Source organism: Panthera leo, chromosome B4, assembly GCF_018350215.1.
Source record: "Panthera leo isolate Ple1 chromosome B4, P.leo_Ple1_pat1.1, whole genome shotgun sequence".
Taxonomy (NCBI): Eukaryota; Metazoa; Chordata; class Mammalia; order Carnivora; family Felidae; genus Panthera; species Panthera leo.
In genome coordinates, this window is record NC_056685.1 from 123,461,216 (window position 1) to 123,487,273 (window position 26,058).

Sequence of the window (26,058 nt, forward strand, 5' to 3'; positions counted from 1 at the left end):
TACACATTATTTATTTTTAATTTATTTGAGAGACAGAGACCGTGGGAGAGGGGCAGAGGGAGAGAGAATCTGAAGCAGGCTCCATGTTCCGCGTGGAGCCCAACATGGGCTCAATCCCAGGACCCCGGGATCATGACCTGAGCTGAAAGCAAGGGTCGAACGCTCAACTGACTGAGCCACCCAGCCACCCCTTTACACACATTTTTAGTCATTAGAATTCTGTCTCTGAAATAACTGAGGTAAACTATCTGCTTTAAAACTTTTCTGGACTGTGGTCCTGAGTGGTTAGAAAAACCAGAAAGAGAGAGAAAAAGAGAGAGAAAAAGAGAGAGAGAGAGAGAATGGGCTGTTGTTCATTCAACAAGTCTTCACTGGATATCTACCGTAAGTCAGGTTCTGAGTAGTACCTACTAATGACAGAGCATCTGTAAAAGATCCGAAAAATTTAAAAATATTAAAAGTTTCCTTTAAGCAATTGCTATGATACAAATTAATCATAAATAAATTCTGTATTTACTCATGAAAGCCCCCTGGTGGATCCCAGAGTGATGAGGATACATGAAGCACAGATCATAGTCCCTTCCCAGTCCATGTTACATTAGTGACAAATAAACCTTGGTTGCTGTAAACCACTGAGATTCAAAGAGGACTTCAACTACCTCCATTTTGACCACAGTCGGTATTCTCTAAGTGTTTCTTTCCAGTTTATGTCTAAACTCAGCAAAATACTCACAAGGCAATGCATCCCATGCTGGGAACCAAAACTACCCCTCAAGAAATAAGGACTGCCCTGATGCCAACAAGACCTTGTGTGACGGACCTGAGGACAATGATCAGCCTGCCCCTGTCCCACCCCTTATATAAACCTGGAAGTATTTTCATTCCTTTGAGACGCTAGCCCACTGTCTTCCCGGTGTGGGCCTCCGGGAAATAAGTTCTTGTTTCACCACCATTCCTATCTCTACCTTTGGATTTTGTCAGCGCTAAGTGGCCAAATCTAGACCGTTTGGGACCCTGGAGCTGGGTGCTCTCGCACCGTAGGGCCCAGATCACAAGATTTTGGAGTCATTTGTTACCACAGTCTAGGTAAAGCTAACTAATACAGCAGCCATGTTTTTCATCACGCAAACTAGAGACACAGAAAAGCCTCTCCCCGTTAAGAGTTGTTTAGTGAAGTCCTCATACAAACACCGGTGACAATTTGAATACTAATGAAACAAAAATCAGCTGGAAGAGCCATTGAGAAATAAAGCAGAAGGGCTAGTCTGTAACGTAATAAAGGGGCATGGTGCTTAAATGACATCCATCGTACACTTAAAACGACAATATTTTTGCATATGCAAATTAAAGCAGACATGGGTTCCCGTAAAACTTTATATTTTACGAAACAGTTTTATTAGAGTTACACTCATTTTACAGACTAGTGAACTGATGCGCAATAGTAAATTGATGGTATGGTGACCTCAACTCCCAGGTTTGCTGTCTCCAAAGTCTCTTATTTCCCCCACATCACACTTGATAATTGATACTTGATAATTAACGCAAAACACTGTTTTTTTAATCGGTATAAAACTTGGGGTGGAAAGGCCTGGATAACCCTAATAAGCATAACCATCTCACCTACACATCGTCCCCAAAGGGCATCTCCCACTCGTCACCCCCAACCGCCCACCAGCGACGAATCTGGGCGGACAAAAAGCTTACGTCAACACAGCGCTCCTCATCCCACGGTTTTTGTCCTCCACCCTTCCCGAAAGGCCAAGCGGCGAGCAGAAGAACCAAAGAGAGGGGAGCGAACGTGATTGGGCTGCCTGCGTCACGTGACGACCATGAGGCGTAGGATTTGGCTCGGAGCAGACGGAAGCACCGCGCGTGGGGGGGGGGGGGTCAAGTCTGGGAGGGGGGAACTGGAAGCTCCGGGGAGGAGCCTGAGCGTCCGCCGCTGTCCCAGTTCTGCCAGCAATCGTGTCCAGTCTCTGATTATTGTTGTACCGCCGTCGGTACGCCGCGGTACTACGGAGACCAGTCGTTCGCCTGCCCAGCAGGAGTAGCCGCTGACTCGAACGGCAGCGGGGAATGGAAGCGGAGAACGCGGGCAGGTAAGCCCGGGGCGGAGCGCCGCCCTTCCCCCCAGCGCCCCTCGCGGCGGGGTTGGCCGGCGGGCGCGCGCACGCACGCAGGGGTCTTTAAAGGCCGCGGCCGGAGTACAAAGACCTGGCCTGCGCGTGCGCACTGCCACCCTCCTCGGGCCGCTCGGAAGCGGCGCCACCTGTGCCTGCGCCCTTCTTCCGGCCTTCCCGGCATCCAGCCGGCTTTAACAGGCGTTAATAAGCGACCCACAGGGTCCGGTTAATATCTCTTTCCGGTTGTCATTCTTGGCTACGTTTGCCTTCACCCTCCGTTATTATGCGAAGAGCTGTAAAGATGGAATATCACGCGTATCACTTCTGGAGCTTTAATTTTAAAATTAGTAGTTTTATTGTGGCTTCCTTTCCCGTAGGTTTAGTAAGATCAACGTCAGGGGCCACAAGGTGGATAACATTGCCGTACAAAGTCTCTTGAATTCTGTATTATGACTAATACTCCCAAGTAGTCATCTAAAAATGCTTTCTGGTGATCTTGGGGGGTGAATTTAATCAGCTTTTCAGTATGTCCTTTGAGGAGTGTTAGATTCGTGGAGAGAACGTTTGGCAAACGCAGAGATTGCGAGATTCGAACTCCTCGCAGAAAACTAAATGAAAAAAATCATTAGGGTAGCAGGATCCTTAAGAAAAACTAATGATTTACATTGGAATAAAATTCTGTAAGATCTAATAATTTTCCGGACTCTCCGGGGCCCTGAACTTAGGCAAGACACTTCACTTCTCTGGGCCTGTTCATGTCTGTAAAATAGGACATCTCTGGAATCCAGTTCTGACATGCTGTGAATCTGTGTTATGTGGAAGGGATTAGATCACCAAAACAGTCTTTATAGGTTAGGAAAGGAGATGTATAAAGTGTGGTCTTTATCCTGGCTTTTCTGGTCAAGTCCTGAAATAAAGTACTGCACTTCCTTCCCAAAAGAACTTTACATTTAAAAGAATTCACCAGAACTTGTGAAATCCACTCCCACCTTTGCGATGTTACTTCAGATCAGTACTGAGACCTGGGTGAAGTCTACCATCAAATGAATTACACATTAGAAGACCTTGCTCAGTGCTTCAGAGCAAAGTAATAGGTCTCTGGTACGATGTTTACCTAAAATTTGGCTTATATGCTGTCTTAACCCATCCACAGGGTTATAGATCATTTTTAATTTGACTCACAAAGTTTTAACCTCAGGAAATAGAGAATTTTGTGTTAGTAGTGTAAGGGCTTTATCCTTGGGGATTCTGAGATGACTGAGGCCCCAGATAATCCTGAGAAAGTGGTTCTCTGTCACTCTTGACTTCATGCTAATCAAGGAGTAGAATGGAATGCCGGATATAATGAATTTACTTTTTATTTTGGAAGAGTAATTTCAAAAAATTCAAAGGAAAAAATTCCATTAATATGGACTCTTTTTTTAAAAGAGAAGATAGTTCAAGTATCATAACAAATAATGTCTACCCAGAGAGGAAAAAAGGAAGGAGAGGATCAGTATGTATCTAATGAGCTTTGGCATGGAAAGGACATTTATCAAAAATGGAAAATAAGATGCCAAATCAAAAATGACTTTGTAAAAGTGTGACATGGGCTACTGAAAATACAAACTGGAAAGGTTAACCCTTAAATGAAATCAGCCTTTCTGGAAATGTTAGGGACCAAAAAGAACTTTTTTAGTTAGGTGTTGACATCGAGGGCAAGAAAGGTTTGGATTTTCTGCCTAGTCCACCGGCATGGTGTTAGTAGATAACAGGAAACAAACATTTGGTTCTAATTTTTCTTATCTCTATATTAAAAAAAATGATTAGAGACAAGAAATGGCAGGATGAATGTCTTTAAGAGACAAGATCAGTGAGGGCATTTAAGAGAACTTTCAGCTGCTCTAAGAGAAATCCAGTTTCCTGGCCTGGATAAATTATATGTCAAATGAGAAGCTAGATTACAGCAATCTTTAAGAACTTGCAGATAACAGGAGAGAGACCTGAAGCCTGAAAATAAACACATGAGTTCCTGTTTCTTCCTAGGTGGAGTCTGTCTTCTAATTTATTGACTTTGATCCTAAACAAAATTTTTACTTTTCAGTGGTTATTGAGCATATTTAAAAGGAACCAGTGGCCACTAGGTTACAGTATAATTTGGGAAAAAAGCAAGATGTATCAAGCTAGGTTCATTCCCTTTTGGATGATACTGGACTAGACAGCATCAGGATGATGCTGACAGGAGGTATCTAAAAATTTAATCCTGGGGCGCCTGGGTGGCGCAGTCGGTTAAGCGTCCGACTTCAGCCAGGTCACGATCTCGCGGTCTGTGAGTTCGAGCCCCGTGTCAGGCTCTGGGCTGATGGCTCGGAGCCTGGAGCCTGTTTCAGATTCTGTGTCTCCCTCTCTCTCTGCCCCTCCCCCGTTCATGCTCTGTCTCTCTCTGTCCCAAAAATAAATAAAAAACGTTGGAAAAAAAAAAATTTAAAAATTTAATCCTGTCCTGCTGTCTTTATTATTATTATTATTATTATTATTATTATTATTATAGCAAAATTACTATATACCAGGCACTGTTTTAAGTGTTTTACATATGTTGACTAATTTAATCCTCGTAACCAACAAATTAGGTACAACTATTTCCATTTTGCACATGTGGAAACTGGGACACAGAGGTTAAGGAACTTGAGCAGAGCTGAAATTTGAACGCAGGCAATGTGGCCCAAAGTCTGCCTCCCTGACAACTGTGCCACATATCACTTCTCTGTGGGCAAGACGAAGACGGACTGATGGCAGTCCAGTTAGGTGGAATCAAAGCTGGTTTACTGCCGAAAGAATCGAGGGCGGGCTAAAGAGAGGTCTATATTGATGTGCCTTGTCGTTCTACCCCAACTTGTTCTTTTCAGCAATTTAACAACTTCCGGGTGCTGTTGGAATGCTGATAAGATTTGTGAATGACCCAACTCTGGAAGAAGTTTGTGGAATTGGTAGTTTAAATCAGAATCCATATCCTAACAGCTGGAGTGTTGAAGCCTCTTTTACCAAAAGAGGCACAGTTCTGTGCTTAGGTGCAGAAGTATCAGTGATGTGAGGGAGAGGTAATAAAAGGGCAGTTTTCATTGACGTTAAACTCAGTTTGAATCAACAGTATGATGTGGGTTCTAGTAAAGTTAATGTAATGGATTCTGCAGTAGGACTCCAGGATGAGGAAGCTGAGCCCTGCTTGGTTTCAGGATGATGGAGCTGTATCTGGAGAATTTTTATTTTGTTTTCTTTTAAGCACCAAAAAATGACAAAGTAGTGTAGAAACTTGAAGTCATACTATATGAAGAAGAGTTGAATGAATTGGGGACTCTGGCTTGTTCTAAATCTTTGTATTTATAGTTTCTAGTAGACTGTGTACAGTAAATACCCAGTAATGTGTGGTGAATACACACAGTTCCACTTTGCAATATTAAATGTAGTCTTTAAATAGTTATGACGGTATTCCATTGTAGTTTATATACCTAATTCTCTTTAGTTGAGCATTTAGATTATTTAGCACTGATTTTGTGTGTGTGTGAGTGTTTTGTTTTGTTTTGATGGGGGGGGGGGGAGAGAGAGAGAGAGAGAGAGAGAGAGAGAGAGAGAGAGAGAGAGAAAATCTTAGGCAGGCTCCACACTCAGCACGGAACTTGAGGCAGAGCTTGATCCGCAACCCTCTGGTCATGACCTGAGCTGAAATCAAGAGTCAGATGCTCAACCGACTGAGCCACCCAGGCACCCCATTGATTATTATTTTGTAATTATTCAGTGTTGTATAATCATATTAATATGAATATTAAGTGAATAATAATATATTAATAATATTAATATTAATATTAAGTGAAAATAATAAAATATTGCTATGAATTGTGTTCTTCCAAAATGCCTATGTTGAAACCTAATCCCCAATGTAACGGTATTTGGAGGTGGGGCCCTCATGAATGGGATTAGTGCCCTTTTAAAAGAGGTCCTAGAGGTCCCTCACCTCTTCTATTTTGTGAAGATACAGCAAGAAGGCCACCACCCCTATGAACCAGGAAGTAGGCTCTCAGCGGACACTAAATGGTGTTTTGTTGTAGCAGCCCAAGAGGACTAAGACAAATGTATATAGAAAAGAGCAACTTAAATCTTTAAAATAGTGGAAAATACCTGAGTATTAAAGAAGTTGGAGGTGTTCATTTTAGAGAAAACCTTAAAGAGTTAGTTTTTGAAGTACAGCAAAATCTGAATTAATTGGACTCCTCAGTCAGCTGTGTGTGTGTGTGTGTGTGTGTGTGTGTGTGTGTGTGTGTTTTAAGTAAGACTGTTAGGAAATACACAATTCATTAGGAAAATACACAGTATATCAATTTCAGACGGCTGTAAAAAACAGTGCTTTGGGCACTGATGTTCAAGGGAAAGGGTGTGCATCTCTGATTTGGTCTTGTCTGATATCTCTGCCGTGTGCTTCCCTGCTCAGATGCCCTCTACCCTCATGCCACTGGGGATCATGCCAGAGATTGTATCTGAGAAAGCAAGATCCAGTTTTGTTTGCCTGTGTCTCTGTTGGGTAATACTGATTGTGTTTATATCGTTGTATATCGACGCACTTGGATGTCATTTCTAATTTGGGGGGCGGTTGTCTCTTAAGTTATGACTTGATGGGAGGCGTAAGGTTGCTAGTGAGGCTTCTGTCTCTAGTAGCATCCAAGCAGAAAGGCTAAAACTCGCTAGGGAACTAATTGCTGGCTGCCCTGGGGTGTGACTACATCATACTTCCAGACTGAAAGACCCTCCAAGGCCAGAATTCAAGGAAATGTGTGCTAGGTCCTGGCACTGCCATTGCCAGAAGCAGAACAGGCACCAAAGAACCCGAGCGGAAGAGACAATCTTACTACCTTAGCTGAGTTTCACACATTTCTGGATAATGAAGAGACCTGTATCCATCGGGGTGGGGAACCATGGAGGGCTAGTCAAGGGTGTGGTTGGCCTGTGATGCTTTTTGGAGGAGTGAAAAATGAGTAGATATCCTCCCGCCCTCCAAAAAGGGGGGGTGTGAATGGAGGCTAGGAGAGAGGAAGGGGTGAGCTTCAGGCAAAGGAGAGGCACAGAACAGTGTGGGGACAAACCAATGATAGGGAAGAAAAGTGAGCAAGGGGAAATAAGGTCATCCCTCATGCTTGGAAATTTGATACCAAATTTGAGTTACAGAAAATAAAAACCCTGGGATCTGGACAGATTTGGTCCCGTTTCCTGTACATAGTCCACATATGTAAAAATCATTTTCACGGTGAGAGAACCCAGGTCCCGAGAGGAGGAGTGATGACCAAGTGCTCTTGTGTCGCTGTCCCTCGCACAGAGAAAACAAGCCTTGTAAAGTTGGCGTGATTCTGAATTACAAAGGGGCAAGTGTATATAAATACAACAAATGTATTAAATATCTTCTAATTAAGGTTGAACAGGTTTATGCTGCTTACAGTTGTAATTATCGCTGGATAATAGGAAATTGATTTATCTAGAACTCTAGTTTCCTAGCTTTGAAGTCCTCGAAGGTTTTTTGCTTGCTTCTGCCAAATAATAAGAATGTTGTGTCGCACTCTCTTTCCTTTTGTTCTGTTAGGAAGCCGTTGAGATGATAAGACTCAATTTAATACTCAAAGATAGTGTATTACCTTAGAACTTACACATCGTATTTCTCATTTCTTTATTTTTCTATTTCTGTTCTATTTTAACTTCCTATAAAGTACCAGAGGTCATTTTTAGAAACATTAAGGGACACGCTGATATTATAGATAAGTTTCTCAATTTCTTTCAAAATTGATATATATCTCTAAAATAACACTTCTGGGTTTTTTTCTTTTCATTTTTTTCCTCAGCCATCTGATTTCTAAACTAATTTTCAGGTTCTGCACTTCACATCTAAGTATGACCCTGAAATATGCGAAAGGCACATTTTGGAAATTTGTTTTTTAATGTTCAGAATCCTTTTGCCATGTAAAATCTTCCTAAGTTAAATATTTTAAGTTTGGACTTTGTGAAGTGCTTGAAATGGGACACATCTGTGAAACTCTTGAGAGTGGTGGCCAGAAACACGGGCGAGGGTGGAAGGTTGTCTTCTTGACAGTGTGACAGACTAAGAGGAGACGTCCTGCATTCTTTGGCCGCTCGCTTATTGTGACTTAACTGCGGCTGGCCTCAGTCGAAGGTTACAGTTCATTGTGCTGGAATATCCGAAGGGTAACAATACAAGATCTCTCAACGTAACCTAGCAATATCTGAGTATTTGAGTATTTACGTCATAAACACTGAACAACCAATGATTTTACAGTTCATCAAAAGGAGCTATGAGGGGCGCCTGGGTGGCTCAGTCGGTTGAGCGTCCGACTTCGGCTCAGGTCATGATCTCGCGGTCCGTGAGTTCAAGCCCCGCGTCGGGCTCTGTGCTGACAGCTCAGAGCCTGGAGCCTGTTTCAGATTCTGTGTCTCCCTCTCTCTGACCCTCCCCCGTTCATGCTCTGTCTCTCTCTGTCTCAAAAATAAACAAACGTTAAAAAAAAAAAAATTTAAAAAAAAAAAAAGGAGCTATGAATATTATTAAAGAAAAGTGTGGTGGAAAAAGAGGACATTTTACTTTGTGCCAAGCATGATTTAAGTGCTTTTCTTCAACTTTTACATTTGAGATTCTAGGACTTGTCTGCATATTTTCCCAACGTGCAGCCTTAGGTTACAATACTGTTTCGTGTTCCTTTCTACTTTAAAGTCTGTATTAAACATTTTCTGTGCTTGAAAAAATATCAGTACATTAATTTTGCTGCATAGTATTTTCATGTTACTAGACTAAAGTTTACTGGATTGTCATACCTATTTTTTATGTAACTGGAAACAATATACTTAAAGAGGTAAAAGTCTTAAGATATAGTGTAATACCTTTCTAATTCTTAGCCTTTTCTTTAACAGCTTACCCTTGAAGATAGTTTGAAGCTAAAATTCCTCTCCAGTGGTTTGTCCATTAGGATTTGGCCCCTGTCTTTGAGCGTCCGGGATTTCAGCCTGGGCACCCACAGATAGTCTGTTACCCTGTGTCTGCTTCGGCCATTTAAGCTTCTGCTTTAGTTTGCCTCCCCCGCCATCCCAACCATTTTATTAAGATATGATTTATGCATAATAAGATTCATTCATATAAAATGTACTAGTTTATCTTATTTGTTTATTTATTTATTTATTTGAACAAGCAAGCGGGAGAGGGGCAAAGAGAGAGGGAGACACAGAATCTGAAGCAGGCTCCAGGCTCTGAGCTGCCAGCACAGACCCCAGCGTGGGGCTCAAACTCACAAACCTCTAGATCAAGACCTGAGCCAAAGTCAGACACAAAACCAACTGCACCCCTAGGCGTCCCTAGCTTTTCTTTTTAATCTCTACTTTCTGAGCTTCCCCTTTTCTTTCTCCATAACTAATAAGTGAGTAGCTTGCCACAGAAAACGACTTTTCTCTCCAAATGGTAAATGACACTGACCCATTTTATTTCCTAGTGTTTTCCTTCCCGTTGTGTATGTAATGGCATCGTTTGGCATTAGATGTAATTTGAGTTTCAGAAAATACATGTTTGCTTCCATAGCTTTTGTGCTGCAGGCAGCAGTGTGAGACAGTGATGGGTAGTCATGAGAAATTGGTTTTTGGCCATTGTTTTTTGTGTTCCTTATATTGAACTGAGTACTTGGAACAAAGTCTGAAAGATGTTCAGAGAAGAGATTTAAAGTGTTTTTCCCCCATAAATTCACAGATATGTGCAAAATGTCCATTTCTAGCCCTCATCTAGTGGTAAAAACCCAGCAACAATTTAAAACCAGATCCAATGCATAAATCATTAAATAGGCAAATAAACCAAAAGAGAACCTTAAGTAGATTGGAGGGAAGGCAGGAATGGGGAGTTGTTGGTCGAAGGAGAAAAGCTTCCAGTTATAAGATGACCACGTTTTAGGGATCTAATGTACATGGTGGTGATTAGAGCTAATAATACCTTGCTACGTACTTGAAAGTTGATAAGAGAGTAGATTTTAAATGTTCTCATTACAAAAAAGAAATGGTAATTATGTGACGTGATGGAGGTATTAGCTAAGACTTAGTAATCATTTTGCAAAATATGTATCAAATCAAAACATCATATACTTTTAACTTACACATTTCATGTCCGTTGTATCTCAGTAAAGCTGGGTGGGGTTAGGTTGGAGAGGATCTTATGACCAAAGAATTAAATGTGAAGATAGAGACAAACTGTTTGTATGGACACTTTAACCCTGTATGAGCTGCTGTGCCTTTTAAGTCTCTCTGCTAGCAGATTCCCATGATCTCATTTCAGAGAAAGCACGGGCTGACTTGACAGGACTGGTAAGTTTTATTGCTGACACATCTTGTCATTAATCAGTGGGAGAGTTCCTTAATATTGGTTAATAGGCACAAAGTAAAAATCGGGTGAATACACACATTTAGGAATAGACCTTCCTCCTCCCTTTGCCCCTATTATCAACTCTATATATTACAGTCTGACCACACAGTGTTTGGATCCTAAAGGTTTTTAAAGCTCATCGTTTAAACTTCTACTCGGGTAATTTTATTGACATGTCTTGTGCTTAATTGTTCTTTCAGCTACTCCCTTCAGCAAGCTCAAGCTTTTTATACATTCCCATTTCAACAAATGATGGCTGAAGCTCCTGATATGAATGTTATGGACGAACAGCAAATGCCAGCGGAAGTTCCAGAACCAGTGCCTGCTCAGGAACCTGTACAAGGTAGTTTTCATCAGGATAGTTGAGAAAAGTAGCTATTGGATTGGCCAGCTTATGTAAGAAAGGGTTTAATGAAGAATTTTTATTTTATTTTAGTATTTAAAACGTTAACCACTTTTTAAGTATGTGCCAGGCACTGTGATACATTTGGGGGAATAAAAGAACATGGATCCTGCCCTCAAATAGCTCATAATCTAGCAGGAGAAAATAGTAAGTAAACACATGGTATGCTTTAAGCACACAGTGGTGAAGAGGGGCACAGGATGCTGTGAGAGTGCATAGGGTTGACACTAACTCGGACCGAGGTTCAGAAGCAGCTTCCAAGAGCTCTGGAAGTCAGGGGTGAGGAGACTTTATCCGCATGAAGAATGGGGTGGGGAACATTCCTGGCCTAGGGAATAGCATGGGCAAAAGACAGATGTAAAGAATCATGACAGTTAAAAAGTAGTTATTCTGTGTCTTTGGGAGTCTGGTGTACAGCAAAAAAATAGTGATCAATGAGGCTGGAAAGTGCCTTGTTTCCAAGAAGAATGTTCGAAGAATGTATGTTCTCTCCTGAAGGTGGTAGGGAGCTTTTGAGAGGATGGAAGCAGAGGGTGACTTAAACAAAGTAACATTCTAAAAGTCAGCCTGGGAAAAATTATTATAGAGGATAGAATGGATGGTAGGGAGTAAGGCAGAATTTGGAGGCAAAGAGTGGATTTGAGACTGAATAATCTGAGGATGAAATGAGGAAGACCTGAGGGGATGGAGAGAAGAAGGTAATGGTTTTCTCCAGTGTAGCAGTATCATATGAGAAATGTGTTCAAGAGTTTCATCTTACGATTCCAGAAACACATCTGACTCCACTGCATTGGAGATACCCCTGCCGATGACTCTCCTATTTTTCTGGGCTGGCAGCACTGGGACTTCCCAGCTACAGGCCAGTGGAGGTGGATCCCTTCGCGTAGAGAGTGGCTAAATCAGTGTGGGGTAGAAGAGAGGAAGGACAGGATGCTGGGTTAGGGAACTGCCTAATGGTAGTAGAATGGAGGAGGGGCCTAAGAAATTAAGAGAGATGTTAAACAAGGGTAAGAAAAGCAAACCTTCCTGTTGGGTAACTCTAGGTCAGTTCTTGACTGGGTGTGTTTTTCATCCGCCCCCCCCCCCCCCCAAGGGACATTGGGCAATATCTGGAGACAACTTTGATTGTCATGATTGGCAGGGTGCTACTGGCATCTATTGAGTAGAGGTCAAGGTTGCTGTTAAACATTCAGTAATATACAGGACAACCCTGTATATTACTTAAACAGAGTAGCATTCTACCAAAATCATTCAACCTAAAATGTTAGTAGTGCTGAGATTGAGAAGCTCTGCTTTAGGTCCTAAGACATCCCTGGTCTTGCATATTTTTTCTTTTTTCTTTTCTGTTTTTTGAAGTTTATTCATTTATTTTGAACGTGCAAGAGAGAGCGAGGGAGGGGCAGAGAGAGGGTGAGAGAATTCCAAGCAGGCTCCACACTGTCAGCACAGAGCCCAACTTGGGCCTCAAACTCTCATGAACTGTGAGATCATGACCTGAGCCGAAACCAAGAGTCCGGACACTTAATTGACTGAGCCACCCACGTGCCCCCCTGGTGTTGCCTTTTTTTTTAAATTAATTTTTTAACATTTATTTATTTTTGAGAGAGAGCACGAGCCAGAGAGGGGCAGAGAGAGAGAGGGAAACAGAATCCAAAGCAGGCTCCAGGACTTGAGCTGTTAGCACAAAGCTCCATGTGGGGCTTGAACCCACGAACTGTGAGATCTTGACCTGAGCCAAAGTCAGATGCTTAATCAACTGAGCCACCCAGGTGCCCCCCTGGTCTTGCCTTTTGAAGACTACTTTCCAGCCCAGAGATTTCATCTTCAGCATCTCTAAATTCACCTCTTTGGCTGTGTGCGGAACAGAATACACTCATCTCTAAAACAAGCCCACAAGCCATTTGAGGTTTTCTATTGCTGGAAATTATGGGAAAATCGAGTTAAAAGGTTCCCTTCCTCCCTATTTTTTGCTCATTTATTTTCTCGTTTATTGTGCTGTTTACGTATTTACATTTAGAATTTCTATAAAATAGGACATGAATGCTTTAAATCCCTGGGGAGATCAAGATGACAGGGAAGAGTCCATGGGAAATCAATCTATGATCATTATGTACGTTTCATCCCGAGAACAGCTAGCAGAGGAAGGAGGGCAGGGTATAGGGCCTCGAGAACCCCGTCCTAAGATGAAGGAAGAGGGAGGGTACTGCAGAGGATGGTGAGGCTGGGGGATAGGAGAAGGTAGCAAGGGCGTTGATGGGGTGACTCTACTGGGAAAGCTGCCTGATGTTCTTAAGTTATGTTTTTCTGCATCTACTTCCTTGAAATTACTGTGTTTCAGAGACTCCAAAAGGAAGGAAAAGAAAACCCAGAGCAACGGCACCAAAAAAACCGGTAGAACCCAAAAAGCCTGCTGAGGCCAAAAAATCTGGCAAGTCCACAAAATCAAAAGAAAAGCAAGAAAAAATTACGGACACATTTAAAGTGAAAAGAAAGGTAGACCGTTTTAATGGTGTTTCAGAAGCTGAACTTCTAACCAAGACCCTCCCGGACATTTTGACTTTCAATCTGGACATTGTGATTGTAAGAATTTTTGTCCTCATTTGGTTTTATAAATAGTATTGGTGAATTAAATTTACATAACCTCTGTTCTTGCAAATAGCATTTTGTTGAACCATTTCTAAGAATCCTTTTGGTAGTAAATGGTGTCATTTTGTCACCTTCATAAGGTTGTGGACACATATGGATGTGTCTAAGAGGATGGGCTCCAGAGTACGGCTGTCTGGTGTCAGGTCTTGCCATGTGGGTATGACCTTGAACAAGCCTTAACCTTCCTAATCACCAAGTTCCCTTATTGGTGAAGCAGGGGTGATAATAGTACCTTCCTCATAGGATTGCAGTTAGGTAAAATAATCCACGTGAATCACTTAGATTGCACATTACGTGTGAGTTCTCCATAAGTGATAGTACTGATTTTGAGCTCTGATTTTTGTCAGTAACTGTAAGAAACATCAGCGTGCAAACAACTGTAAATGACGTGGAGTGAGCAGCTTGGTGGGAGTGGAGAAGCAGGCTGTGGCTGGACCTGGGCTCAGTTGATCGGTTGCTCCAGGACCTCTCTCTTTCCAGTCCGGTTGGGTGGAGGTGGGGGCCTGGGGACACGAGGGAGTCACACTGGTTTTTATCTTTAAAATTTATTTTTTGTCTTAATTTTTTTTTTTTTTTTTTGCATTGAAGTATAGTGGACACACTTCCATTAGTTTCAGGTGTACAACATGGTGATTTAACAAGTTTATTCATTATGCTGTGCTGACGGCAAGCGTAGCCGCCATCCCTCACCATACGCCGTTGCCGTGCCATCGACCCTGGTCCCCGTGCTGTGCCTCCCACTCTCCTTCACCCATTTTGCCTGTCTCCCCTGCCTGTGGCCACCACCAGTTTGTTCTCTGTATTGATGGTCTGTTTCTGCCTTTTTTTTTTTTTTTTAAACTGGTTTTTCACAACAGCAGCAACACTTTTGATATAAAGGGAATTTTTTTTCCCTCAAAATGAAATACTTTATTCAGATCAAAAATAGGTACTTGATAAACGGGATTGCCGATGATGCTGGATTAAACTTTTATTTTAATAAATTTAGTTTTGTCCATCACTACTCCACAGAAGCCCTCAGGCATAAACCCTACTTTTCAAGACTTAAGTGTATAAACATTTTTTGCAGATTGGCATAAACCCGGGACTAATGGCAGCTTACAAAGGGCATCATTACCCTGGACCTGGAAACCATTTTTGTAAGTAGTTCTTGCTTTTATTTTTTTACTTTTAAAGTAGATATCTTTGTTAATAGTTTGGGGTTTTTTTTTTTTTTTCCTTTTTAGCCAAACTGTGTGGGTTTTTTTGTTTTTAAGTTTATTTATTTTGAGGGGAGGGGGAAGAGCACAAGCAGGGGAGGGGCAGAGAGAGACAGAATCCTAAGCAGACTCTGTGCTGAGCATTGAGCCCCCAACCAAGGGCTCGACCCCACAAACTGTGAGATCGTGACCTGAGTGGAAATCTAGAGGACGCTCAACCAGCTGAGCCACCCAGACCCCCCAGATACAAACGTGTTTTCTGTGCATGCGTGCGCAAAAATAAAAGGCTTGAAAAAGATATGTCACTGTTCATGTTTTGGTGTAAGAGAACGGAGGGGTAAGAAAAGTAGCACTTTCTCTTTTGTTTTGCTAATTGTTTTAAATGAGTTTTACTACTTTTTAAAATGAATTTTCTTTTTTAGTTGTTACCTACAGTCATAGTAACAATAGTACATCATTGTGCCAGTATAGACAGAACACTGACCTTTCCAGATTTCTGCTGATCTTATTTCCTAGGAGAGATGAAATGCATTGATCGTTGGGAATCAAGCTGTAACAGTTAAGAAATTCTGTGACTAGAGACATTCTGTTTTTCTAATTTTTTTTTAATGTTTATTTATTTTTGAAGGAGAGAGAGACAGAGTGTGAGTGGGGGTGGGGGCAGAGAGAGAGGGAGACACGGAATCTGAAGCAGGCTCCAGGCTCTGAGCTATCAAGCACAGAGCCCGATGCGGGACTCGAACCCACAAACCGCTAGATCATGACCTGAGCCAAAGTCAGACACTCAACTGCCTGAGCCCCATTGTAGGCGCCCCTACTTCGTATCTGTATTAAAGACCCTGATACTTGTGGAGTGAATTTTAAACCCAGTTGTAACTACTATTGTGTTGTCTTAATATGTAAGTCGACTTACCTAACACCACCTAATAGAAAAAGGCATGCAGTAGGCCCTCAGAAAATACTAGTTGGTTATCTAAGAGTTACATTAAAAACATTTAGGGCAGAAGATACAATAATGTGTTTTGGAACTAAGGACATATTGTCTCCATATTTAAAACAATTTCTAAGAGACGTTTGAATTTTTAATTTTTTCCATTTTCAAAGTGTTGGAATGTTCTGGGTCTGTTGGTGTATGTTTGTCTCTTTGAGGTATTCCAGGGGCAAGCAGTGGTATGACTAGTTCCTAGAAAGAAAACCAGTTTTGAAGTCTTCTATACTGACTAGCTGTGTATTCTCAACAGCCATTTACCTTGACTGCCCTGGGAAGAGGAGATAAAAATAGTAATTAATATTTCATAAGATCATTATGATTAAATGAGATAATCCATGCAAAGGGTTTATTAACACCTAGTGATTGCTTGATACGGTATTTGACCTATAATTTCCTAAATATCCTAAATGTTTTATTTTTTTTTTAATTTCAGGATAAATGTAGACTACCATAGTGATTCATGGGACAAAAACCTTTGACCTACATGCAAATAAACTGAACTCTCTTTCACAGGGAAGTGTCTGTTTATGTCAGGCCTGAGTGAGGTCCAACTGAACCATATGGATGATCACACTTTACCAGGAAAGTATGGTATTGGATTTACCAATATGGTGGAAAGGACAACACCAGGCAGCAAAGATCTATCCAGGTAATTTATTTTTATAGGTTGGAACCTGACCATGCTGGTGTCTCATATACTCTAGGAACGCTCTATGTATCTAGTGCAAGCTGAGCTTAACAAGTATACGAATTGATGTTGTATTGAAAGCTCTCTGAATTCAGCATATTATAAATATTACCGTACTTATATTTTGACTACTTTTTAATTCAATTTTAGTAAAGAATTCCGTGAAGGAGGACGTATTCTAGTGCAGAAATTACAGAAATATCAGCCACGAATAGCAGTGTTTAATGGAAAATGTAAGATTTACTTTTAAATTTTGTCTTTTTTCTTTGCTAACATTATGGACAACGTAAATATGTTTGTATTTCATTTTAGGTATTTATGAAATTTTTAGTAAAGAAGTTTTTGGAGTTAAGGTTAAAAACTTAGAATTTGGACTTCAACCCCATAAGATCCCAGACACAGAAACTGTAAGTCCTTAAAATTATATTTGTATATCAGCTAAATATGAATTTTTTTCTAGCTAGTTTTCCTTTTGTATTTGTCCTATCCATGGTAACTTGTGCCATGAAAACAAAGCACTGGATTTTGTTGAGTAATAGTTTTCTATCAACTCAAACTAATAGCTGCAGATTAACTCAGATACTGCTATTAAAGAAAGAAACATTTGTCAGAGAAAATGTCTTATGTTATTTGGCTAAAATATTGAGAGGAACTGGCTAACATACTACATTCAAAATATATTTAATGGCATATTCTTACCAAATTTAAGTAGATTAGCCCTTACTCGGTATGAAACAAACATATAAATACAGACATGCTCCCAATTAGTAGCACTGCTCAGTGCCCCCTGTTTGTATATCTTAGCCCAGTGTCGTTGTGGAGCCATCTAAATAGTGTGCAGCCCGGTTGCAGACAGACATCCAGACAACCTGCTTGGCCCTTGGTGTATTTACTGTCTTATACATAAAGGCATCACGAAGTAACACTGGTTTTCAAACTCTGTTATTTCTGTATCGCTTCTGCAGACACTTACTTAGTTCAGATTTTGCTTCTTAAATCTAGTTTTAAGTTTTGTTTACAACTTAAAAAAAATTTTTTTTTAATGTTTCTTAATTTTTGAGAGAGAGAATGATCAGGGGAGGAGCAGAGAGATAGGGAGACAGAATCAGAAGCAGGCTCCAGGCTCTGAGCTGTCAGCACAGAGCCCAACGCGGGGCTCGAACTCACAAGCCACGAGACCATGATCTGAGCTGAAGTCGGATGCCCAACCAACTGAGCCACCCAGGCTCCCCTTGTTTACAACTTTTTGAAAAACAACATACAAACACAGACACATGTGTTATAGACAACATTTTATTTATTTTTGTTTTTTCTTTTTATTCTTTTATGTTTATTTATTTTTGAGAGAGAGAGAGAGCCAGAGGGCAGCCGGGGGACGGGCAGAGAGAGAGGGAGACACAGAATCCAAAGTAGGCTCCAGGCTCTGATCTGTCAGCACAGAGCCCAAGGAGGGGCTGGAACCCACAAGCGGAGCCGAAGTCAGACGCTTAACCGACTGAAGCACCAGCCGCCCCTTTTTTTGTTTTTTGTTTTAATAAGTTTTTATTTATTTATTTTTGAGAGAGAGAGGGAACAAGTGGGGGAGGGGCAGAGGGGAAGGAAGATAGAGGATCTGAAGCGGCCTCCCTGCAGACAGCCGAGAACCTGATGCAGGGCTCGAACCCACAAACTGTGAGATCATGACCTGAGCCGAAGGCAGCTGCTCAACCAACTGAGCCACTCAGGCACCCTGACAACATTTGAAACGATGGAGGAGCCAGTGTGTCAACAGGTTTTTGTGGAGACCTCAGAATAAAGTTTCTGCCACCTCCGTACTTTTGCACTTTTCCTTTTCAGATTTCTTCTGTCTTTAACTTGTTACAAATATGTCACTGACAGAGTAGGTGGTAGCCCTGGTCTTTGTTTAAACCAAGGCCTACGCTTACCTACTTTAGTAAAATTGTACAGGTGAGTTCATTGCTTCCTATAGATTACCTCATTATTGTCCCTTAAGAGCCAAATGAGGCTCAGGTACATCTCTTGGGTATTTGTGCCCGTAATAGGGTAGTACTAACTGAATTTGAATCCTATCATGATAGGTAATTTTAGCTCTGATATTGAGCTGAGAGTATTTTTACCTTTTAAAATATATTCTTTATCATGAGATTTTAACAGTTGTTGATGTTAGTGACTCTTCTTTGAAACAAAAAAAGACTTTCAAATTTCTGGATCATTTTAATTGAAGAATATCTTAGGATTCGAAAAAGTGCTACTACACAACCTGGCAGCATTTGCACCTACATATGTTTGTGAGTCAGGAGTTTCTAAATGCCTTCTACGCAAAAGAAAATGAATAATTTGCTTTCTATAATGTTATGGAGGCCAATATAAAAAAAAGTGCAAGAAATTGCAACTGGAAATTCCATAAACTGACAGCCTCACTCTTTGATATACATGTGATATATATTGTTATATATTTAGTATTCTATGAAGAACAATTTGTCACCATTATCCAAAATCATAAATGCAAATGTCTTTCTGCTGGGCATTGCACTTCTAGGAATTTATCCAAGAGATACACTCACACATATTCAAAATGAAATATGTACAACCTTTTTCACTACACCTTATAATAATAAAAGACTGGAAACAACCTAAATGCCCACAGCTGGGTCTTGGTTAAATAAGTATGCAAGTACTACACAGCTGCAAAAAAAGAAAGGCTAGGGGCACCTGGGTGGCTGAGTCAGTTGGGTGTCCAACTTCAGTTCAGGTCATGATCTCATAGTTTGTGAGTTTGAGCCCCGTGTCGGGCTCTGTGCTAACAGCTTGGAGTCTGGAGCCTGCTTTGGATTCTGTATCTCCCTCTCTGCCCCTCCCCCTGCTCATGCACTCGCTCGCTCGCTCTCTCTCAAAAATAAATAAAACATTAAAAAAAACAAAAACAAAGTCTTTTTACTCTGCTCTAGATATCTGATACAGAATTGTCTCTGAATACATTGTTGAGTAAAAAAGCAAGGTGTAGAACAGGGAATAGAGAACATGTTATCATTTGTGTGTTTTTTAAAAAGGGTGAGGGAGAGTACATATATTAGAGACATTTGATTCTATATTCACAGAATACCTCTCGAACCAGCAACTTTGATTGCCTCTGGGAAGAGAACTGGGTGGACAGAGATAGAATTGGGGGGGAATACTTTTCCATTGTATACTTCTTTTGTGCCTTTAGAATTGTGAACCATATGTTCACTGTTAAAAAGACAAGACTGTTAATTGGTAAATGAACATGGGGGGAAAGCCTCATTATTTTGATTTCTTGACTTTGCAATAAGTAAATTTTACAAATTTTAACTCAAGAGACAAAACTACTGTTACTGATTTTATATATATTAATATGTGATAGGCATCATAATTAATCCCCCAAAGATAAATTTTTAAATCTCAATGTGAGTGGACTCAATAGATTTGTAACATTTATGTACCTGTAAAATTTTACGATTTTAGCTCTGCTATGTTATGCCATCATCCAGTGCGAGATGTGCTCAGTTTCCTCGAGCCCAGGACAAAGTTCATTACTACATTAAGCTGAAAGACTTACGAGATCAGTTGAAAGGCATCGAACGAAATACAGACGTTCAAGAGGTGCAATATACATTTGATCTACAGCTGGCCCAAGGTATGTTTCCATTTTCGCCCTGTTTTTGGGTGTCATGGATATATACACTACTGAATGCACGCACATTGTGAGTTTAAAAGCAAGAGAAAGGAGAACAGTTACATCGTCAGCCAGAGTGTTCTGACAACGGATGTTAGTCACTGTTAAAATCTCCTTTTACCAAAGTTACCCATCTGTCGTGGGTGCTCCTACAGATGTCGAAGATAGAAGAAGCAACATAGCCTACCGGAAATTAAATCTGATAGGCTTTTACAGTTCCGATGAGTTAATTTAATAAATGTTATAAAGAGTTTAAAAGATGGCAACAAAAGATAGATCTCAGCACACTTGAACATTCACGAAAAAGATTTGTTCATGAGGATTTCTGAATGAAGCTGTTTTCAGAAACGTTGTACAAAAACAGCTGTAAATCCCTTTTACCCTCTCCACAGAGGATGCAAAGAAGATGGCTGTTAAGGAAGAAAAATACGATCCAGGTTATGAAGCAGCGTATGGCGGTGCTTATACTGAAAATCCGTGCAGTAGTGACCCTTGCAGCTTCTCTTCCAATGGGCTAAGTATGTTCCTCCGTACGTGTCTGTCTTTCTCTCTTCCTCTCTTTCTTTCTTGCTCACGCGCACTAGCAGGGGAGGGGCAGAAGGAGAAGGAGAACGAATCTCAAGCAGGTTCCATACCCAGTGCAGAGCCTACAGCAGGATTCGATCTCACGACCCTGGGATCCTGACCTGAGCTGAAATCAAGAGTCGAATGCTCAACCGACTGAGCCACCCAGGAACCCCTGTTTGTTTCTTTCAAACACTTGGTTTTGTCAGGACTGGGGAAATGCACTTTAGTTTTGTAAAAGAGAATGAATTATTGAAGTGTGGGAATGGTACTATGAAAATCTTTTTAGTGACAGTGAAATGTGATGGTTATCTGAGGTTTCACCACGTAGGTGTTAGCAGCTCATTTTCATTAAGTCATTACGTCATTCTAATCACATTCCCTCCCTGAATGACCATTAAGGGTTTCTTAGTCCTGTATCTGCCAAGAGAACAGAAATTTATTATTGTATTCAAGAAGCTTGCTGTTTTAACGGCAGTCCTCCTCCGCTGGACTGCTAACATCTCTTGATGAATCGTGTAAAGGTTTTTAGATAGAATGAACTAACCTTCTTCTCCCCACCCTGGCAGTTGACAGTGGAGAATCAACTTTCAGTGACATTCCAAATGGGCAGTGGATGACCCAGTCGTTTACAGACCAGATTCCTTCCTTTAATAATCACTGCGGGACTCAAGAACAGGAAGAAGGAAACCATGCTTAAGACTGGTGTTTCTCAGCTCTACCTAAATGCTGCAGTTTTAATGCAGTAGTCAAGAAGGGGCTAACTGAAGCATTTTATTAGTATTTTATTCTGGTGATATAATCATATTATGGTTGTGTGGTAGAATCAACTGTATGAACCTGAGTAAGCTTGGAAGAAAAAAGCACGGTTTTTTGTGTATGAGTTTTTGTATTTGAATTAGCCACCATTCCAGCTTTTTATAAAGTATATTTCATTATGAAGAAATTGATTTTCTTTTGGGAGTCACTTTTAATCTGTAATTTTAAAATGTAACTGTCCGAATATTTATACTTGATTATGAACTGTGCATAAACCCAGATATACCATTATTCCTTTTATGCCTAAGAAGGGCATGCTAATAATAATTAGCACCGGTCAAGAGGCAGATGTGTTGAATTCTATATGTGAAGCTAACCCCCAGGGGAGTCCCATGTGGTGCTGTCTAGCCGTGTTTGACAGGCTCCCTGAGGCGTACTCACCCTCAGACCCCTTGGCCTCACCAGCAGGGAGGGTTTGGGAGAGTTGCTCAGCCGTAGAAATGTCAAGTGTGGCCTAACCCAGCCTTCTCTGACAGGGCGCTGAGCCCTGCCTTTGGCCTCCTCACCCCTGCGTGTTAATCCTCTAGTATAGGCAGAAACTGCCCTGCTGGAATGGTAAATTCCAGAGAATGCAGTAGACCTTTTAAAGTTTGTTATTTCTTCTGTGTTTTACTTGAGAGACAGACATTTGATAGGGAAGGAACTGAATTTTTCTTACGGTATCTAGCACCTCCTTGGCTTTAAGGGCGTAACATGGAAAGTGGTGAGAAATGAACTCAGGCTGAGCAACAAGAAGCTGGGGTGTTTGATAATCTTATTTAAACCGGTGCTTTATGTACGTGAGATGTATTAAAATAACAGAATTTTTCTTGCTATGTGAATCTAATAAGCTGTCACTTAAAAAATTTTCTCTGCGTCATTGCTGTCTGTTACTGTGGACTTAAGTGAGCCTCGTGGCAGGGTTAGTTTGAAGTAACGTACTTGTGTGATTTTCTAATGCCTTTTCCATGGTGCTACAGATAGTCCAGACTACTAGGCCTGGTGGATAGTAAAGCTGGGTATTCAGAAATGCCATTTGCAATTAACTCCTGGTCACTTCTGAATATCCTGATTTCGTACATACCCAGGGAGCATGCTGTTTTTCAATATGAAAATATTTATGAGGTGTTTTTTTTTCCTAAGAGATTATATGGCTTGTTCTTCTCTATATGATAAGAGAAACAAATTCTTGTGAATCTTAACATACTTTTTAGCTGTGGCTATGATGGATTTTATATTTCTTTTAGTCTAGGTCAAGCTGTGTAAAAGTCATTCATGTTATTTAACTCATGTACTGTACTGCTGTTTACATGGATGTTTCATGCGGGTGCTTTGAAGTGCCTTGCATCAGGGATTAGGAACAATTGAATTATTTTTTCATGGGACTATGTAAAGCATGGAAGTAGGAATTGCTTTGGTATATAATGATTGTAACTTTACAATAGATTTTTTTTTTTAATCTGACTGGAGAAAATACCCTTAAAATTATAATGGACCCTCGTTAGAGAATGGGTTTGAGGATTTTCCAAGCATACAACAATGGTGTTTTTCATTACATTTGACAGATGAGTAGTAAACGTTGATATATCCCCTATGTGACAATATGAGACTTTTTCATTAAATAATATTGGAAAGGTTTTTAAATTCATTTGGAAGTCTGATGGTTTTTACAATAAAAATACCAAGAATGATTATCCTAAGTTGCAGGTTTTTCTGCGGCAGAAGTGACTGGTATTCTTTCCCCCTTTATGCCTCAGATCCGTCTACCTTGTGTTATGTTTAAGGTATTGAATAATATATGTACTGCAAATCATTTAAAAATCTGCATATCTTTTATTTTTACATACATTCATGTTTTAAATGTAGTTTGTTGTTTTACAAAAGACAAGACAGGCAACCTGTGAAAAAATACCTATGTGTGAAAAACACATTGAGACATTTTAAAAACTTGTGGGTACAGGTTGTCATTGAGAGTTAAGCACATTGATTGCTGAAACCTAGGTGGGTTTATTTCCTTCCAACAATATATCTCACTCACATCATCTTGATTTCCATAATTACCACTTACACTTAAGGAATCAGTACCTACATAATCCAGGGTACTATTTGCCCACAGTAGTCTTTGTGTTTTACATTGTGGATCATTTGTACCAAACGTAATGTTCATAAAGAACAATGATATAGTAGGGCTATAAATGGACAATTCCACATTTTTATACAGGGAATATATAAAATGTCGTTACATCAGCTGCTGTGGTGATTGAGTTTAAATATCCCTGCGGGGTCAGGAACAAACCAGCTTTCCCATAAGTCGTTGTGAACACTAGGGAAGTCCCAGGGTTTATGTCTTCCATTCCAGTGGAGTAATTTTGCTTCCTGCAGAAAATGCTCCGAATATCTGGTATCTGGATTCCAGCCTTCATTGTATTCAGAAGAAGATAATAGGCTTGTTAGAAAGTAAACTTTCTATATTGAATGAGTACAAGTTCATTATTTAAAAAATTAAGCAAATCAAAGAGTATACATGGAAGAATTTACCACCTCCCCTAAATCTCCAAAATAACCACTGTTAGAGTTTCTCATGAAATCCTCCTACAAATATTCTACCTGTATGCCAGTGTGTGTGTGTGTGTAATTTAGCACATGTGGAGTTACTGAATTGTTTTTAAATGTTCATTTTTGAGAGAGAGAGAGGGAGGGAGACAGAATCCAAAGCAGGCTCCGTGCTGTCAGCACAGAACCTAATGCGGAACTCGAACCCACGGACTGTGAGAGCATGACCTGAGCCAAAATCGAGAGATGTTTAACCGACTGAGCCACCCGGTCGTCCCAAAGTTACTGAATTATTTTTAATGGCTACATGGAATGCATATATAATCATTTATTTAGTGAGTTCCTTATTAAGGACATTTAGGTTGTTTCTGTCCCCTCACTAACATAAGCAGTGGCACAGTGAACAGGCTCCTGTGCGGGTTTGTGTGTGTCTACAGATACATTTGTGGGGTAAAGTCTTGTAGATGGACTTGCTAGACTGAAGGGCGCATATGCCTTTACATTTTGATAAGAGGTTGCCAGATTGTTCCCAAAAGAACTTGGATCAGTTTCCCTCCCACATAGAGTTTATAGGAGTTCTTGTTTCTCTGCATTTTCCCTCCTTAGTGTGTACGACGACATCTTCCTGTAACAGTCGTGTTTTTACCTTATGAAGCGTGACAAAGAATAATATTCACTTTTTAACACAAAACTATCTCCATTTGAATATTATTCCACTCATAAGGAGTCACCTAGGGTGTGTTTATCCCAAAATTGCCAGAGTATTTTTAGAACCTCTCTTCCAGAAGTACTTTAAGATCTTGAGAACGTGATTTTTTTAATATCCTCTATGATGTTAAATTTTCTTCCTATGAAAGGAATTTGACATGTTTTTAAAAATCCATTAAGGAAAGAGAAGGTGGCGAATAGCTGGAGTTGTGTTATTCTAGCTTAACATATGATACAAGAAAAAGAAAAATAAAAATCTGTCTTCCGTTATTCATAAACGTAGCTGTGAAGGCAGTTACAGAAGAGAAGCTGGGTGTTTCAGGCTATGGTTATGTAATTGGAATAATTATCAACTTCCAGAGAATCTATACAAAGGAAATGTTCATTTGGGAAGAAGCACCTTAATTTTTTTTTTTTTTAATGTTTATTTTTGAGAGAGAAAAAAACACAAGTGGGGGCGGGACAGAGAGAAGGAGACACTGAATCTGAAGCAGGATCCAGGCTCCGAGCTGTCAGCGCAGAGTCCAACACGGGGCTCGAACTCACAAACTGGGAGATCATGACCTGAGCCAAAGTCGGACGCTTAACCAACCGAGCCACCCAGGCGCCTCTATTTTTTTTAATGTTTATTTGTTGTGAGAGAGAACACAAGCAGGGGAGGGGCAGAGAGAGAGGGAGAGGGGGAATCTCAAGCAGACTCTGCTTTCGGCACGGAGCCCCACACAAGGGCTCAATCCCGTGAACCATGAGATCATGACCTGAGGTGATAAGCTGGATGCTTAACTGACTGAGCCGCCCAGGCACCCCGGGAGGAAGCAACTTAGAGTCTCCACTGAGTGAGACATCTCTCTGCTCCATGATTGGAGGATTCTATATGGGCTTGCAGTTTGCTTTAGCTAAATACGTTTCATAAATTTTTTATGTCTTAAGCCTACCAGCTTAGACCCAGACTTAATACCCATTAGTGTTACATTACTTCCTGCTTCCAAAACACTCTAAAGCCAAATCATTTTTCAAATGATTTCTGTGTAGATTTAGTTTGCAGACTTCCCGGATTCCAAAACCTTCCGCACAGATGTAGTCTCTGTTCTACAAAGAGAAATGACTTCTTTCTCTTGGGAAGATTCTGTCCCTCCCTACTTACCAGCTAGATATTTCATGAAATGTGATTGAGTCTCTGTTCCAAGATCATAGAATGCTCTAACCTTATCCATTTAAGCTCCGCATAGCTGTTCCTACACATTTTTTGTAGACCTACAACTTTGA

General features: G+C 40.6%; 2 protein-coding genes across 3 annotated transcripts in view; one reads left to right on the top strand and one right to left on the bottom strand.

The window, feature by feature from the left end:
• The first annotated feature begins 1,894 nt into the window (after positions 1 to 1,894).
• TDG (thymine DNA glycosylase) lies at positions 1,895 to 23,290 on the top strand. Its single transcript, XM_042947560.1, has 10 exons — positions 1,895 to 2,099; positions 10,749 to 10,891; positions 13,290 to 13,531; positions 14,667 to 14,736; positions 16,301 to 16,436; positions 16,626 to 16,708; positions 16,788 to 16,882; positions 19,959 to 20,130; positions 20,562 to 20,687; positions 21,303 to 23,290. The coding sequence occupies exons 1-10, from the start codon at positions 2,077 to 2,079 to the stop codon at positions 21,431 to 21,433; spliced, it is 1,221 nt and encodes a 406-aa protein (XP_042803494.1). The 5' UTR covers positions 1,895 to 2,076; the 3' UTR covers positions 21,434 to 23,290.
• A 52-nt stretch (positions 23,291 to 23,342) lies between these two features.
• The window catches only part of GLT8D2 (glycosyltransferase 8 domain containing 2), a 44,617-nt gene continuing 41,901 nt past the window's right edge, over positions 23,343 to 26,058 (bottom strand). For both annotated transcript variants that reach the window (XM_042947562.1, XM_042947561.1), the window contains one exon: positions 23,343 to 23,948. In XM_042947562.1, coding sequence (XP_042803496.1) covers positions 23,776 to 23,948 — 173 coding nt within the window. In that variant the 3' untranslated portion in view covers positions 23,343 to 23,775. The remainder of the gene's footprint in view (positions 23,949 to 26,058) is intronic.

What these genes read in the sequence shown, in the direction of transcription:
- TDG (XM_042947560.1), top strand. Translation starts at nt 2,077, where the DNA reads ATGGAAGCGGAGAACGCGGGCAG. An exon ending in AGATCCCAGACACAGAAACT is followed by an intron (nt 16,883 to 19,958) that starts GTAAGTCCTTAA and finishes TTACGATTTTAG; the next exon opens with CTCTGCTATGTTATGCCATC. An exon ending in TGATCTACAGCTGGCCCAAG is followed by an intron (nt 20,131 to 20,561) that starts GTATGTTTCCAT and finishes CCCTCTCCACAG; the next exon opens with AGGATGCAAAGAAGATGGCT.